This window comes from Vipera berus (assembly GCF_964194415.1).
Source record: "Vipera berus genome assembly, chromosome: 2".
Lineage (NCBI taxonomy): Eukaryota > Metazoa > Chordata > Lepidosauria > Squamata > Viperidae > Vipera > Vipera berus.
Window position 1 is genome coordinate 283,254,309 of NC_138203.1, and position 18,906 is coordinate 283,273,214.

An 18,906-nucleotide genomic window follows, 5' to 3' on the forward strand; every position below is an offset into this window, starting at 1 on the left:
TTATCTCCATCAGGTCCACAACAGAATTTTCTGGCTGGGTCACCGTAACAACCAGATCGTCTGCAAATGCCCTCAGTCTATAATCCTGATCTCTAATTTGAATACCCTTAATTTTTTCCGAATTCCGTATTTTAATCAATAATATCTCCAATGTTAAAACAAATAATAAAGGTGATAACGGACACCCTTGTCTTGTGCCCTTTTCAATATTGCATACTTCAGTCAAACTATTATTTACTATTATTCGGGCAGTTTGTTTTTGATATAATGCCCTAATTGGTTGTAAAAATTTATCCCCAAAATTCATTTTATCTAAAACTTTCATCAAAAATTGCCAATCCAGTTGATCAAAAGCTTTTTCAGCATCTAAAAAGATCAACGCCGCAGGGATCTGGTTGTTCCTTTCCAAAAATTCCACCAAGTCTACTATATGCCTCACATTATTTTTCATTTGTCTACCACTAATGAACCCAGTTTGGTCCCCATGAATCATCTGTTGCAAAACCCTCATCAATCTGTTAGCTAAAACCTTAGCAAATATCTTGTAGTCCGTATTCAAAAGTGATATTGGTCTGTAATTTCTTACTTGAGTAACATCCTGATCTTCCTTCGGAATCAGGGAAATAAAAGCAGTTCTCCAAGACGGAGGCACCCTTCCTCCCCTTTGAATTGTCTGAAACAATTCCCTTAATGGCTTTATCACCTCCGATTGTAGATTTTTGTAGTACACCGCAGTCAGTCCATCCGTGCCTGGCGCTTTATCCACCTTCAATTGCTTAATTGCTAAAAGAATTTCTTCTTCTGTTATCAATTGATTAATCTCTTCCTTTTGTTCTTGTGTAAGAACCGGGATGTTGGCATTCTTCAGATATACGTCAATATCTACTTCATTGATCTTATCTTTAGCATATAGTTTGGAATAAAAGTCCACAAAGGCTTCCTTAATAAGGTCCTGTTGATACACAACCTTACCTTTATATTCTATTTTATCTATGTTAGAAGCCCTTTGCTTTTTCCTTAACCTGTAGGCTAACCATCTACCTGGTTTATTGGCATTGCAAAAAGTGTTATGCCTAGCAAACCGTAAGTTAATTGCCACCTGATCAGCCATCAACTTATCAAATTGTCCTCTTAACAAATTAATAACCTCTTTGATCTTCACATCCGATGGTTTCAAAATTAGGGCCTTTTCTTTTTCCCTAATTTCATTCTCTAATTCTTTCCTCCTAACTTCCAAGTTACGTCTGTATTTATTGTTCATATATATTAACACCCCTCTCATATAAGCTTTACTAGCGTCCCAAACCATGTCCATAGAAGTATCCTTGTTCATATTAATTTCAAAAAAGGCCTTCATCTGTTTTTTACATTCTTCCACGTTACTCTGATTTCTAAACAAGTTCTCATTTAAGCGCCAAGAGTGCCTATCTCTATTATCCTTATTAATCTCTAGCCAGACTGGACTATGGTCAGATATAGTTCTTGGACAAATCTTTATCTTCTTAATCCTAGAAAAAAAATCAGTAGTCAGTAATATAAAATCAATCCTGGAAAAAGATTGGTGTCTATCAGAAAAAAAAGTGTAATCCTTTTCATGTAGATGTATTTCTCTCCAAATGTCTCGCAATTCCAAATCATCCTTCATTTCAAAAAAAGATTTAGGCAATCTAGCGTGGCTCGGAGCATGTTTAAAAGAACCACACTTGTCCAGTTGTACATCCAAGACGCCGTTCCAATCTCCCATAAAAATAAAAGATTTATAATCCATCTGAGTAATCTTACTGTGTAATGAACTATAAAAGTCAGCTTGTTGTTGATTAGGAGCATACAATCCAACCAAAAGCGTTTTTTTGCCTTCTAACAGCAAATCTATCATAACGTATCTTCCTTGTTTATCTACTTCTATTAGCTCCGCTGACACAGTATTCTTGACATAAATAACCACTCCATTTTTCTTATTCATTGCAGAAGCAATAAATTGCGTACCCAACCTTGAGTTCAATAGGTACTTTTGGTCCATAACCCTAATATGTGTTTCTTGCAAACAAATAACATCAGTCTTAAATTGTTTTAAGTATTGAAAAACTTTCTTTCTCTTCTGTGGTGAGTGTGTTGTTAGCAAATTTATACTCTGAATTAGTTGGGGTGTGGAGACAATGGATAATAGATTCCTGCTAGTTCTTCTCTAGAATACTTTCAATACCATCAATCAACAGTTGGGATGAGATTTAGATGTGATCCTTTATCAACCAATAGATATACAGCTAGTTTTGTTTAGTGACTGTTTGAAATTACAATGGCACTGAAAAAAGTGACTTATGCCCAGCACTCCTACTTACAATAGTTGCAGCATCCCCATGATCACATAATCAGAACTGTTGGCTACTGGTATTTATTTATGATGGCTGTATGATCCTAGGGTCATGTGATTGCTATTTGTGACTTTCCTAGCTGGCTTCCCAATAAGCAAAGTCAATGTGGCAAGCTGGATTTGCTTAACAACTGAATGAATCACTTAACAACTGTAGTGATTTGGTTAACAAGAGTGGCAAAAAAGTCATAAAATTGGGCATGAGTCACTTAATTGCTTTGCTAGAATAGAATAGAATAGAATAGAATAGAATAGAATAGAATAGAATAGAATAGAATAGAATAGAATAGAATAGAATAGAATAGAATAGAATAGAATAGAATAGAATAGAATAGAATAGAATAGAATAGAATAGAATAGAATAGAATAGCAGAGTTGGAAGGGACCTTGAAGATCTTCTACTCCAATCCCCTGCTCAGGGAGGATACTCTATACCATTTCAGACATATGGTTGTCCAATCTCTTCTTAAAAACTTCCTGTGTTAGAGCATTCACAACTACTGGAGGCAAGTTGTTTCACTGATTAATTGTTCTAACTGTCAGGAAATTTCTCCTTAGTTCTACGTTGCTTCTGTCCTTGATTATTTTTCATTCATTGCTTATTGTCTTTCCCTTGGGTGCTTTGGAGAATAGCTTGACTCCTTCTTCTTGGTGGCAATCCCTGAGATACTGGAACACTGCTATCATGTTCACCCCTAGTCTTTCTTCTCATTAAACTAGATATATCCAATTCTAGCAACTGTTCTTTGTATGTTTTAGCCTCCAGTCCCCTGATCATCTTTGTTGCTCTTCTCTGCACTCTTTCTAGAGTCTCAACATCTTTTTTACATCATGGTGACCAAACAGAAATTCTGTTCCCATCTGTTGTTATATGTTGAGGATTATTTATAAAAAATGCTGCTCAAAATTCTGAATTGATATGAGACTTCTGGGTATGTGATAACTTTCAGGGTCCATTCTTCTTTATGCCACTTAATCAACATGACTCATTTGTTTCATATGGTAATTCATTCTATTTATTATGGAAAATTAACACGTATAAGAAGCATTATTTATATTTCAGAAATATAATACACACAAAAAAAATTATATCCCAAGAAGAATAATTTAAATATGATCTAAGCACAAATGGATGGGATGAAGATGGTGAGACAGTGATGGATAGATAATATGATCAATTATTAAATGTGAATAGCCATTTTAAGGTAACACTCTTGAAGTATTCTTATGTAAGGATCACTTTTCTATTTTATTTTTATCATTAAATGCTCCTTTGTATTCAGATCAGGCCTTAGTACAATAATGTAACACTTGGGGAGGAAGATGCAACTCAGCAGCCCAGCACTGGACGCTAAAATGGAGAAGACCTGCACAGCCACCATGTATTTCCCCTTGGTGCTCAGGTAGGTAGGCACAAAGGTCACCCAAACACAGCAGAAGACCAGCATGCTGAAGGTAATCAGCTTGGCTTCGTTAAAAGACCCAGGCAGCTTTCTGGCCAGGAAAGCCACCACAAAGCAGATGGCAGCCAGGAAGCCCATGTACCCAAGAGCACCATAAAACATGGTAAGAGATCCTTCATTGCATAGCAGGAGGATTTCTCCTGGCTGAGAGTTCTTATCGGACTCAGGAAATGGGGGATGTAGCCCTAACCAAGTGGAGCACAGAATAATTTGGACACTAGAACAGACAAGAATGAGAGTGTTGGCGAAGTTCTTTCCCAGCCATTTCCTTACCCGATTCCCTGGCTTTGTGGCCAGGAAGGCCATCACAACTGTGATTGTTTTGGCCAAGACTGAAGAGACAGCAACCGAGAAGATGATGCTGAAGGCTGTTTGTCGGAAAAAGCAGGTGGCTTTGCTCGGCTTGCCAATGAAGAGGAAGGAGGACAAGAAGGAAAGCAGGAGTGAGACAAGGAGAACATAAGAGAGGTCCCGATTGTTGGCTTTGACAATGGGAGTTTCTAGGAATTTAATGAAGATTCCTAACACAAAGCCCGTGGTTAAGGATAAGAAGAGGGAAATAGAAGCTAAGATGATCCCCAAATGTCCTTGATAGCTCAGAAAATTTATAATTTTAGGGATACATCGATCTCGATCTTCATTTGGGTACTCATCTTCTGGACATTTGGTGCATTCCTCTGCATCTGAAAAGAGGAAAAACAGTATCCCTCTTACAACTTATTCTTTTAAATTCACTCATGATTGCTTTCGGTACAGATTTTTCAAGAGCCAGAAAATGCATAACTGATATCCTGCATGTTTCTGGGTATGTAGGACCATGGTAGTCAGTTGTATGGATGAAGATTGGAAAACTTTGAATCTCATACATACCTTTTCTCATCATCTGCTGTATTGGTATTAAGGTAATATTTCCTATTTATTACAACACTGTCGACAAGCAATCTCAAACCTACTATCCTTAGGTTTTTCCCATGCATTTATATTTTTATGGTTGATTGAACTTGCTTTTACCATTTTTTTTATTTTGGTCATTAAAAGAATCATATGGCCATTAGGTGTATCCACTCTTTTGAATGGACATTTTTTGCCAGAAACTGGCAAAAAAAAAGATTCAAAATGTGATCATGTGACCAGATGGTTATAAATGTGAGTTGGTTTTCAAGTGCCTAAAATCAATCATGTGACTAGTGGGCAGCACAATGTTTTATAATGGCTGAAGTGCTTTACAGGCCATAAAATACCATTTCCAAGATTGTCATAACTTTCAACAGTTATTAAGGAAGGTCTACCGGTACTGTCTCACTGAAAAAGGTCTGTCAAGAATGAAACTTTGGCAGCTACGTGCCTCTTCATTTCAACTTGCCATTATAGCATAAAGGACGGGGAGGTGTTGCTTTAGAATGGGTTACATGGAGAAACAAAATCTCTACGATTTCGCTGAAGACTGTGAGAGCCTGAAACCTTTTCAAGGACACTGCAGCAGGTGTGCAGAGGAAGCAGACAGTTCCCATAACAAAGTGAAATTGTTTACATGGACTATATGAGAGATTGGGGGTTTGGCTAAAGAAATTATTGTTTAATACTATGAACTGGTGTCTGGGGACCTCAGAGTTAGCTTTGCTTCGACATTACTATGCAGTGTGTTCAATAAATAGTAAGATTTTCAGAAATGGAATGAGCCTGGAGTTTTATTTGGATTCTCAAGCTGGGTGTTGACACTGTCTGGGTAAGCCCACTTTCCCCTAAAGTCTCCTTCTCACCTTCTTGAGTAGACATGGTCCCCTCTGCACAAGGAATACAATCGTAGCAACAAACAGGCTCACTTTCACGGGCCACCTTGATGGCTCCAGGCTGGCAACTTTCCACACACTGGGAAGTGGGGAAAGTCTATACATAGAAAGAGAAAAGATCAAGGAAAGTATGCCAGGGCTCAATGCTCAATTCACTATTGAGCAATTCAAAAGTGGAGAGGATCGAAAAGTCTCCTTGCACTAGGCTTAGATAAATGTAAAGCAATGGTAGGGGATAAATATAAACAAACAAGCAAATAGATGATAATATATATATATATATATATATATATATATATATATATATATATATATATATATATATATATATATATTAAAAAACTATGAAAATATGAAGGTCTTCCTCCTAAATCCTCTCCTTCTATGTGGGAGTTTCTAATAATAATAATAATAATAATAATAATAATAATAATAATAATAATAATAATAATAATAATAATAATAATAATAATAATAATAATAATTTTATTTATATACTGCCCTTCTCCCGAAGGACTCAGGGCGGTGAACAGGGCAAACATATAAAAATACAAAGATACGAAAGTTAAAAAAAGGATTAAACACAATGCCCAAGCTAAAACAATAAATAGATATATTAAAAACGACAGTAAAATCCCAACCCATCCCCCATCAGGCCAGGCCGGCTTGTTCGAATAAGTGAGTCTTCAGATTATATTGTTTGAGGTTTTAAATCTCACAGAGGAAGAACTGGCCTCTATGATAGGAAGATATTAGAATATAAAGGAATGAATTTCGTTTTCTGGTCACCTGCTTATGGGACTTAAGTGATCCTTAGCTTTATTTACTTGGTTGTTGGTTTAAATTTACTAGCCACCCAAGTCTAAGAGTCTCTTAAAGTATTCTGACAGTATCTAAGGGCAGCTTGAAGTGTATGTTAGGCTTTGCCATCCCACCCATTAATTTAATAATTTAATAATTTAATTTAATAATTTTATTTGTATACCGCCCTTCTCCCGAAGGACTCAGGGCGGTGAACAGGGCAGATATATAAAAATGCAAAAATACAAAAGTTAAAAGAAAATTAAACATATGCCCAACTAAAAACAGTAAATAGAGATATTAAAATGACCATAAAAACCCAACCCATCCCCCTTCAGGCCAGGCCGGCTTGTTCAAATAAGAGTGTCTTCAGATCGCGACGGAAGGAGCCAGAGAACAGACATGGACTGCAAAAGAAGCAAGGGATGTAGGATCATCAAATGGGGGCTATGAATAATTTTATGCTTACTGAAGGATGGGTAGAAAACTCAGGGCTTTTTTGTCATGGAACGCTCAGAACGGAGTTCCGGCACCTTTTTTTGGGTAGAACCTTGTAGGGTAGGCAAGGCATGTGTGAGTTCCGGCACCTTTTTCTTTTACAAAAAAAGCACTGAGAAAACTAATTCATTAAAGGGGAAAAAGTGTCTCATGCTGCTCACCCTTGCTCACCCAAGAAGCAGAGCTAAGAAAAATGTCCTCTGGCTTACTGTCAAGATCTGTTGATGTTGATGTTCTTCAAAGACCAACACACAGTGAAATGAAGCAATTACATTTCCCTACCTTGTTACGCCAATTCAACTCCTCAGTACCATCCGGGTTAATAACAAATTTGAAGTTTTCAGCTCCTTGGCCTTCCAGCGTTGCAAAGTTCACTCTGGTCATGGTCTCATTGGAGAGGATGACCCAATTTATTATGTCAAAATCGGCTGTCAGGACTCCCTTCTCATCCAAACGTACCCCTTTCATGGAAGAATTGTGAAACTGGGGACTTTGAAGGAGAGGATGAAGCTAAAGTGGAAGAGAAAACTGCAGCCTGTAGAAAATATGAAGTAACATTTCTTATCTCAGCTGCCCATTTCATAAACGCATCTTCTACAGTTCAGGGCTTATTCTAGACATCTGTTAGACCAGGGGTGTCAAACTCAAATTTCATTGAGGGCCGCATCAGCATTGTGGTTGCCCTTAGGGGGCCGGGTGGGTATGGCCAGGGTGGGCGTGGCTAGAGTGCGTATGGCCTACTGGGTGGGCATGGCCAGCTCTACATCGTTCGCATCAAGGGTGCCTATGGGGGCCTGGGCAGGAGTGGGACAGATCTGAGGGTCTCTGGCAGAAGGAGGGTCTCTGGGCCAGGGCCAAGGCAGTGGGGGGCCGTTCCCTCACTGTTTCCAGGATGGCTTCGCGGGCCGCATGAAACCACTTCGCGGGCCGGATCTGGCCCCCGGGCCTTGTGTTTGACATGTCTGTGTTAGACATATTGATATATTTAACCCCTGAGATATTGGTACACTGCTATCATGTCACCCCTCATCCTTCTGTTCATTAAACTAGACATACCGAATTACGGCAACCGTTCTTTATATTTTTTAGCCTCCAGTCCCCTGATCATCTCTGTTACTTTTCTCTGCACTCTTTCTAGAGTCTCAACATCTTTTTTACATCGTAGCAACCAAAACTTGATGTAGTATTCCAAGTGTGGCCTTACCAAGGCATTATAAGGTGGTAGTAACACTTCCCATTAATTTGTAGAAGACCCACTTTACCAAATATTGCATGCTCATCCAGAGTCCAATAAAGGCTAAGAGAGGAGCAGTAAATAATTATAAAGGGATAAGGGTATAAAGAGTTGGGGGAAGTTAAGCTGTATGACGGAGAGTCTCAGGATGGACTAAGTTTTCAAAGTGGTTAAAAAGAAGGAATTGGTTGAAGAATGGATTCCCCTACACAGGAGGAAAGATACCTGCCATGGTTCCAACGCTGGAGCGCCTCTTCGGTTCCCATCCTTCATCTCCATCCTCTTGGATCTGGAGGAATAGGCAGCATCTAAAGCATGGGCAACAGCCCAGATTGCATCATGAATGGAGAACCTGTCTAGAGACAAGATCGTTTCAATCTCCTCTTTGGGCAGAGTGTTCACTTGTTCTTTCTCCACACATCTTCTCCATTCTTTCACTGACAGAGCCCATTTGGTATAACTACAATTAAATGACCACCTTGCAAATTGCTCAGTCGCAGTATAAGGGATCTGAAAATCAAATTTCATCCGATCGTGGGACTGGATCAGGAAAGAGAAAAGCCCATGGATGTACTGGAAAGATAGTTCGTTATTGGCCAATAGCAAGGAGACATCCCACAAGGCTGCGATTATCAAGACTTTGCCTACAACGGGCTGGGTCAAGCTTTCAGCGGTCTTATGAATCAGATATAATCCTTGAAGGAAGGAGCTCACCTCAGCACAGTAAAGAAAGACATTGACTTGTTTCCATCTCTGGAATAGAGCAGACTCGATAACCATTTGGCTGGCTTCCTCAGAAAAGGTTTGGGCTATAACAACACAAATGCCCTTCTTGAGAAGCATTGGATTCAAAGTCCTCATGGCTCTCTCTCCGGTGTTAGTATCTGGAGCAAGGAGCCCTACAAAAGTCCACCTGAGGTGCAAAAGCAGTTTGACAATCCCTGGATAGTGTGTTCCCTCTTTCGGGACCATGTGATAGAAAAAGGGGAAGAGTGTTTTATCACTGAAAATAGATGAAGCAAAAGTATAACTGATCTGAAACAGAAAGGAAGAAGTTAGTGTTTCAGCAAGTGGAAAGGCAAAATAATAGTAAAGAAGAATGGAATGGAATGGAATGGAATGGAATGGAATGGAATGGAATGGAATGGAATAGAATAGAATAGAATAGAATAGAATAGAATAGAATAGAATAGAATAGAATAGAATAGAATAGAATAGAATAGAATAGAATAGAATAGAATAGAATAGAATAGAATAGAATAGCGTATAGTCAAGGCTATGGTCTTCCCAGTTGCAATATATGGCTGTGAAAGTTGGACCATAAGAAAGGCTGAGTGCCAAAAAATTGAGGCCTTTGAACTATGGTGCTGGAGAAGACTCCTGCGAGTCCCTTGGACTGCAAGGCGATCAAACCGGTCAGTCCTAGAGGAGATCAACCCTGACTGCTCTTTAGAAGGCCAGATCCTGAAATTAAAACTCAAATACTTTGGCCACCTAATGAGAAGGAAGGACTCACTGGAGAAGAGCCTAATGCTGGGAAAGGTTGAGGGCAATAGAAGAAGGGGACGACAGAGAATGAGTTGGCTGGATGGAGTCACTGAAGCAATAGGCATGAGCTTAAATGGACTCCAGAAGATGGTAGAGGACAGGAAGGCCTGGAGAAATGTTGTCCATGGGGTCGCGATGGGTCGGACACGACTTTGCAACTAACAACAACAAGAAAAGCGGAGCAGAGCAGAGCAGAATAGAATAGAATTTTTTAATGGCCAAGTGTGATTGGACACACAAGGAATTTATCTCTGGTGCATAAACTCTCAGTGTAAAACATATACAACAACAAAGTGATAGGTCATAGGTCATACTTCTCCAAAGGATCTTCTTTGACACAGCTGACATTTTTTTTGCTTGCTTTGCTCGCTCTGTTCAGAGACGGCAGAGCTTTCTATTAGATTCTGGCAAATATTCATTTTGCCAGGAGCCAACATAGGCTTCTGATCTGGATTGGGAAGCTAGTGCATCAATGTACAGTTTGACCATGTGACACAAATAGATCCATCAACATGGAAAGAAAAAAGTCCAAAGAGATCATAGTCTCAGAAAACCCTACCTGTGGGATTTTGTAGGTGCCCAGCATGGTTGAAATCTGGATGGAGATGTCAGAGTTGGCCCCTTCAAGAAAAGCCAGGAGGTTTCTATGTTTCCCACATCTATAATTTGGAACGTTTGTCTCCCCAGTTGAAAGCTGGTCCAATAAAATATCCGATGTTATGATTTTGTTGAAATAGTTGTCATGGATGTTGTAACCCAGGGTGATATTAGGTAAAACCTTGGGATTCCGGTTGATCTCCCGAATGGCAAAGTAGAAGGAGAGGGCGCTCCAATGTTCTGTAGGTCCTTTCCTGAAGATGTATGTGCAAAACACATGACTTGAGTGACCAACGTAATTTCCCAAAGCCAATGGATCAGGCACTTTTGCATTCATTAAAATCTTAAGAATGTTTGATATCAATTTCACACTGTATATGGTGCAACTTCACGTATCCTATCATAGAATTCTTATCCTCACAGAATTCTGGAGTTCAAAAGCAAATAATTCAATCTACAGACCCCTTACATCCTGGACATAAACTGTTTCAATGTTTACCCTCAAAACAATGCTGTAGGGCATTGCACATCAGAACAACTAGACACAAGGTCAGTTTCCCCACCCCACCCCAATGCATCATTCTGCTAAACAACTTATTCCCGCAACACTGTCAAACTATCTAGTAAGGCTGTATTACTATTACTCTTCTCATCTTTCCTATCTACTTATCTACTTATGACTATAACTTTGTTGCTTGTATCTTACAATTTACCTTGTTTTATTTAATATCCTAGGATGATTTATGTTGATTGCTTCTGTAGTATCCTATTACTATCCCTAAGTGTTGCATCTTATGATTTATGATGAATGTATTTTTACGATGACTATGATCATGATTTATCACTTATTGCTTTTATGTACACTGAGAGCCTATGCACCGGAGACAAATTCCTTGTGTGTCCAATCACACTTGGCCGATAAAGGATTCTCTTCTCATAAGGATCTACTAGACACAAAAGTAATCAGTACCCACGAGGGGTAGACCTCCAGTCCTGTTAAATAGCTCTTAGTAGCTGCCCAAATAGAAGCCCCTGAGATATTTCAACTAATATTTTTATAAGCAAAACCAACAACAAAAGCTGGATCTGTGTTAGGATACCTGATCTGCAAACTTCTCTCCAGGTTGATCTTATAACTGCTTCTTTGGATGGAGAGTTTGGATAAAACCCACCTCCCTCCCTAGAACACAGCCTACAGGAAAATTCCCTTTCCAAACTATGTTCTTCTATCAGTTTAGTCTTCACAATGCATTTCCACTTTCCATTACTTCATGTCAACTGCAGTGACTGCAGCTTTTGAGGAGATGACAATTATCCTGTTCAACTTTATCTACTCTGAATGCACAATCACTGCCTATTCTGAGTGTTCTGCAAAGCAGGTACTATTACACAAAAGTAATCAGTACTTAAAAGAACAATGAAACATGTGGGGGGTTTTTTTCCCCAGAGAAGAAATGAGATCTATTGCTTGAGATCTGCTGGAAAGTCTTTTACAAGAATGAGCAAACATTTTTGCAGTTGTGCTAGAGAAAAGATCAGAACTAAGGAACTGATATTTCAAGGAATAGAACAAAATAGAGCTGGAGGTCTTCTAGTCTAGCCCCCTGCTCAAGCAGGAGAATCTATACCATCTCAGACAGATGATTGTCTAGTCTCTTCTTTAAAATCTCCAGTGTTGGAGCGCCCACGATTTTTGGAGGCAAGCTGTTCCACTGGTTGATTGTCCTCACTGTCAGGAAGTTTCTCCCTAATACCAGGTTGCTTCTCTCTTTGGTCAGTTTCCAACCATTGTTTCTCATCCTTCCCTCTGGTGCTCTGGTGAACAAAGTGACCCCCTCTTCCTTGTGGCAGCCCCTTAGATACTGGAACACTGCTATCATGTCTCCCCTATTTCTTCTTTTCTTTAGACTAGCCAAACCCAAGTCCCCCAACCGTTCTTCATATGTTTTAGTCACTAGGCCTTGGGTCATCTTAGTTGCTCTTCTCTGATTTCCCCCCCCCCAAACTCTCAACATCTTTTTTGTGACATGATGACCAAAATTGGCTGCAGTATTCCAGACAGATACCTTACAATAAATGTTTAGATGTAAGAGAGATTCCAGAACTCTATTTTGGCACCTTACTTTAACATTCAAAAGAAGTCACTTTGGGAGGACTAGAACTTTACAGATCAGCCAAGTGGAATTGGCAACCCAGTGACTTACAAGAAAAATTTAACCGAGGGAGTTGTGTGGAAACTGTGCTGTAGAAACCAAGCTTTGGTTGCAGAGATCAGTCCACCAATGAGATAGTCTCCTGGCCTGTAATGATTCGATATCTCTACTTCATCTCTCCCCAAAGTTAAGGAACATTTGCCTGGAAGTCTCCCAGAGATTGTACTGGGCAACAGCAGCAGCAGTAGAAGCAAAAGGATCATTCTCGGTCTGTCCGGATTGGCTTTCTGCATTCTGAAAGCTTTAATTTGATAGCTAGAAGAAGAGTGAGAATGAGAACAAGACAAATGGCCTTTTGCAAGACTTCAAGCTTCAACGATTTTCGAATTTTCAGATAGAGCCTAGATGAGGCATTGCATCTAAAAGGGATGAGAATACATTGGCCAGCATAGTCCCTGGCCTCTTGTTAGCCTTATCCCAAGTCCTTTGGTGTGTTGGGGACATTTATTTACCCAGCATTGCTGATGCAAAATAGTATTAATGTTGCTCCTGAAATCTGATGTTTATGTCAATGGCAACCTTCAAAGTCCCTGGAGAATGAGTGAGAAAATAACAGGCAAATGACCACGGTGTTGATAATAATAGGGAGAGAAGCATCTCCTCTGTGACTTCCTGATCCCTTGCTCTAGCTTCAGGCACAGAGGCATAATTGAAGAAATTTAGTGTCCAAAATTACTGGACCCCTTTCAGTTGAGTTTCAGGCTAGATTATGGGACAGAAACAGCATTGATCACGCTTTCTTTTCTTTTCTTTCTTTCTTTCTTTCTCTTTCTTTCTTTCCTTCCTTCCTTCCTTTTGAAGAAAAGGCAGGTTAGGAGGAGGAGGAGGAGGAGGGGGAGGAGGAGTAGAAGAAGAAGAAGAAGAAGAAGAAGAAGAAGAAGAAGAAGAAGAAGAAGAAGAAGAAGAAGAAGAAGAAGAAGAAGAAGAAGAAGAAGAAGAAGAAGAAGAAGAAGAAGAAGAGATTAAAATAAGTCAATGATGTAGAGGAAGCAAGTTGAAGGAGGAGGAGGAGGAGGAGAAGAAAAGAAGAAGAAGAAGAAGAAGAAGAAGAAGGAGGAGGAGGAGGAGGAGGAGGAGGAGGAGGAGGAGGAGGAGGAAGAAGAAGAAGAAGAAGAAGAAGAAGAAGAAGAAGAAGAAGAAGAAGAAGAAGAAGAAGAAGAAGAAGAAGGAGAAGAGATTAAAATAAGTCAATGATGTAGAGGAAGCAAGTTGAAGAAGGAGGAGGAGGAGGAAGAAGAGGAAGGAGGAAGTGGAAGAGGAGGAGGAAAGAGGAAGAGGAAGAGGAGGAAGGGAAAGGAGGAAGGAGAGGGTCTCTTTATAATACATAAAAGGATCTATACAGGAGAGAAACTGTACAAATGTATGGAGTATGGAAGGTGCTTCAGTACGAGCAACAGGCTTACTGCCCATAAAAAGTTTAGTTTAGTTTAGTTTAATATTTCTATACCGCCCTTCTCCCGAAGGACTCAGGGCGGTGAACAGGGCAAGAATAAAATACAGAATTACAAAAATTAAAAAGAATTAAATACATGCCCACTAAAAAACAAACAATACATATTAAAACCCACACAAGAGAGAAGCCATAAAAATGCACAGCTTGTGGAAAACGTTTCACTCACTGTGGAACAACTTGCTTCCAGAAGTCGTGAATGCTCCATTACTGGACGTTTTTAAGAAGAAATTGGGCAACCATTTCTCTGAAATGGTACAGGGCAGGGGTCGACAACCTTAAAACACTCAAAGAGCCATTTGGACCCGTTTCCCACAGAAAAGAAAACACTGGGAGCCACAAAACCCTTTTGACATCTAAAATGAAGATAACACTGCATATATCATTTTTTTACCTTTATGCTATGTATAAAAAAACTACAGTGTGTTTCATTTATGAAATCAATGAACTGCTAAAACAATTTTTTTATTTCTGCATGCAACAAAAACATTTTGAACTCCACAAAAAAAGATGTTGGGTCGAAGTTTACTTTCAAATAAAATACTCAATGTTTATTTGAGTTTTCCTTGTATTTATGAAATAAAAAGCCGGTGCAAACTATAAAAACTACAAATAGAAAAATAGAAAAGAAAAAATTTATTGGGGGGGGGAGAGACAACCACATATATTCATATCACTCCTCCCCTCTCTCTCCCTCTCCTTCCCACTTTTTCTGCCCATTCATTCATTAATGCTATCATGTCACCCCTCGTCCTTCTCTTCATTAAACTAGGTATACCCAATTCCAGCAACCGTTCCTTGTATGTTTTAGCCTCCAGTCCCCTAATCATTTGTTGATTAGATCTTTGTTGATTAGACTAGATCTTCTAGTCCAACCCCATGCTCAAGATAGGAGCTTTATACCATCCCAACCAAACATTTGTTGAGTCTGTGGAAAACCTCAAGTGATGGAGAACATTATTGTTTAACTGGAAGTTGGACTAAAAGACCCACATACACACACATATGTAGCCCAGAGAAAAAACAGAGTCTAGTTCATATGTACATACACATGGTGAGAAAAATGAATCTTGTGAATTTACCAGACAGATGATGAAGGACAAAGCTGTTACACAGCCTGGTAGTCCTGTTATAAATACTTCAAAACCTCCTCCCAGAGGGGAGCAACAGAAATACACTGTGAAGTGGGTGCGTGGAGTCTGTAACAATGCTTCGAGCTCTAACCACATAGCCCTTATAAAGTGTCCTGATTAACAGGAAGCGGACTTCCTATAATCTTCTCAGCTGTCCTCACCACTCTCTATATGGACCTTCTATCTGAGGCACCCCTGCCACCAAACCAGTGATGTAGTTTGTTAAGATGCTCTTAATTGTGCCTCTGTAAAAAGTGGCCAGGACAGGAGAAAGATGTGCTCTCCTCATCCAACGCAGGAAATGCAGACACATTTGCAGGCTTCATTAACAATGATGGGTGGAGACACCAAAGCAGATTGTTAGTTATCTGTACCCCCCGATAATTAATACCATTGACTATATTGTACTGTTGATCTAGCTTCTCCCATTGGATTTGCTTGTGGGAAACTGGCTGGAAAGGTTGCAAATGGCAATCACATGAACCCAGGATGCTACAACCTTCATACATACAGTTAGCAAGCAATTTTGATCACATGACCATGGAGATGTTGCAATAGTTGTGATTGTAAGAACAAGTTTACATTACTTTTTTGCAGTGCTGGTGTAACTTTGAACAAACCCTAAGAGAATGACTGGGGAATTCTGGGATTTTTAAGTTCACCCAGCTAAAAGTTCCTGAGGTTGAGAAACACTGACCTAAATGCTTATAAATATTGTAGCTTAGTAGAGGCGTAAAAAACCAGGAATTTAGGAACCAGAGAACTTCTATTTTTAAACTTTTTATTTTTGTCATTGTTTGTTTTGCCTATTTTTCTATAATATGCACAAACAATAAGTAACAATTCAAGGGAAATCTTAGTTAACAATATAAAGCTTAAGACAAAAGCCTTTGTTGTTTAACAAACAGTTGGATGTATTTTCCAGTTTATTAATGCCACATTTAACTTTGGATGTAAAATTTACACAACTTTATGCTTATCCACACTGCCCTTTCAGAAACCATAGTTAATACTGAAATAAACTTCTTTATTTTTAAAGGTTTATCTTATCCAAAACAGTGTTAATAATCTCTAGTCAATAATGTACAAATACCACTGTACCCAAATAATGTAATGTAGTACTTGTATTTATAATACAATAACATTGGTTAAAGAGTAAGAAATTGTTGACTTAATCAATTACAGCAGACATGTCAAACACAAGGCCCAGGGGCCGGATCCGGCCCACGAAGTGGTTTCATGTGGCCCGCAAAGCCATCCTGGAAACAGTGAGGGAACGGCCCCCACTGCCTTGGCCGTGGCCCAGAGACCCACAGATCTGTCCCACTCCTGCCCAGGCCCCCATAGGCACCCTTGATGTGAACGATGTAGAGCTGGCCACGCCCACCCAGCAGGCCATATGCACTCTAGCCACGCCCACCCAGTAGGCCACGCCCACCCTGGCCATACCCACCCGGCCCCGAGGGCAACTGCAATGCTGATGCGGCCCTCAATAAAATTGAGTTTGACACCCCTGAATTACAGCATACTGTTCTCTAGTTCATATCTTACTTGCAAAATTTCTTGTAATTTCTGACTCTTAAAAACAGTTCCCCCCCCCCACTTTTCTTGCTAATTTCTATTTATCAACATGACTGAGGCCTTTATCTTGCCCTGTCTTGCTTGATGGTTGAAAGACCGTATCAAATTGTTCTTCAACATTCTTGTCTCTGAAGTTTTCACTTCCATTTTTCCTGGATATTTCCTTTTTTAAAAAATAATTTGGATCTTTTATTTGAAATTCTGGACAAAAGACAAAAGCCATTCTTTCGAAGACAGCAAACTCCAGATTTTGGACAGAGAGGACCGCTGGTTTGAAAGAGGGGTCAAAGAGGCCATCTATGTCAAAATTGAACAGCCCTCCCTCAACAGTTCCAAGAAGTCTCCACACCCATTGCACTACTCAGGTGACCCTGAGGACACAGATAAACCTCCAAGTGGCCCGAACGATTCTCTAAAGATTGCAAATGACCAGCTGGCTGCAAGGAGTATAAATCCTTCCATTCCCCACCATCCAAGTCAGAGCTGAAGAAGCTTCTTGGATGACAAGCGGAACGTCTTCAAAGGAAAAAAAAAAAAGAAATCCAGTTGCCTCATGAAAAAGCATCTTTGGGACAAGTGACTCTCTTGCTGCTGGGGACACCAAGGGCACTGCTCCTTGTTGAGAGCAGCTGTTCAGTCTTAACCTAATGTTGAAGACAACAGGAAGGTTGGAACAGCTACAAGATCCATTAGATCGTGATTCTTGGGCTAACATTGTTACAGAAATGCCAGCGCAATATTAGCAAGAAAGGGTGTGCTTAAGGTAAGTGGATTTGAAGGGAGGATGAGCAGAAGGACCAGTTGGGATAGGAAAAGCATGAGAGGGTTGCTGGATCTAGATCCCCTCTTTGAGGGAAATGGGCGGTTAAGAAATACAAAATATTATTAAATTTATTGACTGCCCATCTTACCACAAGGTCATCATCGCCATCATCATTTTAGCCATTGCCTATCCGCTGCAGGATGAAGGCCTCTTCCGCATGTTTCCAACCAGTAGGGTCCTGAGCTTTCTTTTGCCAATTGGGCCCACAATACTTGCTGATGTCGTCGGTCCATCTTGTTTTAGGTCTCTTTTGTGGACGCTTTTGATCAAGTGGGGATCCATTCTGTGACTGCCTTGGTCCATCTGCCATCAGTTCTTTTTTTATATATATAAATATTTTATTAGAATTTTTTAACATAACATAAAACATTCAGTAATTTATAAACAGAATGTTGTCTGGGTGACATTTATAAGACAATCCTTAACAATTAATTTCTATGATCTATATTCCATATGTTAATTTCATTTGATTTCCCCTTTACCCAAAATATCTTTCTTTGCAAAACATTAGATTAAGACAATTCTCATTACCGTATTTTCTGGCGTATAAGATGACTTTTTAACCCATGAAAATCTTCTCAAAAGTCAGGGGTCGTCTTATACGCCGGGTGCTGAAACTTTAGGGATAGGGCTGGCTGGAAAACCTGGAGCATATCTCCCATTTGGTCTGTGCAGGGAAAGCGGGACCAATTGGAGAAGCTGCAGTCTGTAATTTTTTACAGGGTGGGGTCTGGGCATCTTTCCTTCTAAAGTTGAAGAGCAGCTGCAGTCTATCCCAACTTGAAAGGCAGGTGGGGAATGCAGCAGCCAGAGCAGCTGCTTAGCTCTAAGGACACATTTGACTCAGGAACTGGGCGGGCTGGCTGGAAAACCTGGAGCGGATCTCCCATTTGGTCTGCGCAGGGAAAGCTTTAGAGTGAATTAGGAAAAGTTTAATCCACTTGCACTGTTTTATGTTTACATGTTTGATGACAAACAGCCTTATGTTTATAAGTGACAGTTTTCCTACTAAGTACCTGCATGTCATAAGCATTTGAATTAAAATTACCATATTAAAATTAAATCTGATGTTTTTTAATTTTTATTTGGTGTGCGTTGGAAGAGGGGTAGTCTTATACGGCCAGTATAGCCCAAACCCTATAATTTAACGGGAAATGTAGGTGGTCGTCTTATACGCCCAGTCGTCTTATACGCCGGAAAATACGGTATTTTAACAACAGTTAAGTATATAGTTTAAATAATCCTATTTGTCATTTTAGTTGCCTTATCATAAATCCTGTTACCGTGTTTATTTCAGTTTATTTCTCCCTCCAAATTCTAAATATTCTTACAAGTGACAATCTTTTCAACATTTAACTATATTTACATTGGTGGATTTAATTCTGTTTTTTCCATATAAACGCT

General features: G+C 39.6%; 1 protein-coding gene across 1 annotated transcript; it reads right to left on the reverse strand.

Moving 5' to 3' along the window:
• Window positions 1–3,374: 3,374 nt before the first annotated feature.
• LOC308663030 (vomeronasal type-2 receptor 26-like) lies at window positions 3,375–17,625 on the reverse strand (the record flags this gene model as incomplete). The annotated part of the gene is made up of 6 exons (XM_081319173.1): window positions 3,375–4,517; window positions 5,595–5,721; window positions 7,206–7,433; window positions 8,383–9,192; window positions 10,265–10,556; window positions 17,591–17,625. 6 exons carry the CDS (start codon window positions 17,623–17,625, stop codon window positions 3,616–3,618), a joined length of 2,394 nt encoding a protein of 797 aa, XP_081175299.1. The 3' UTR covers window positions 3,375–3,615.
• Between the last annotated feature and the right edge of the window lie 1,281 nt (window positions 17,626–18,906).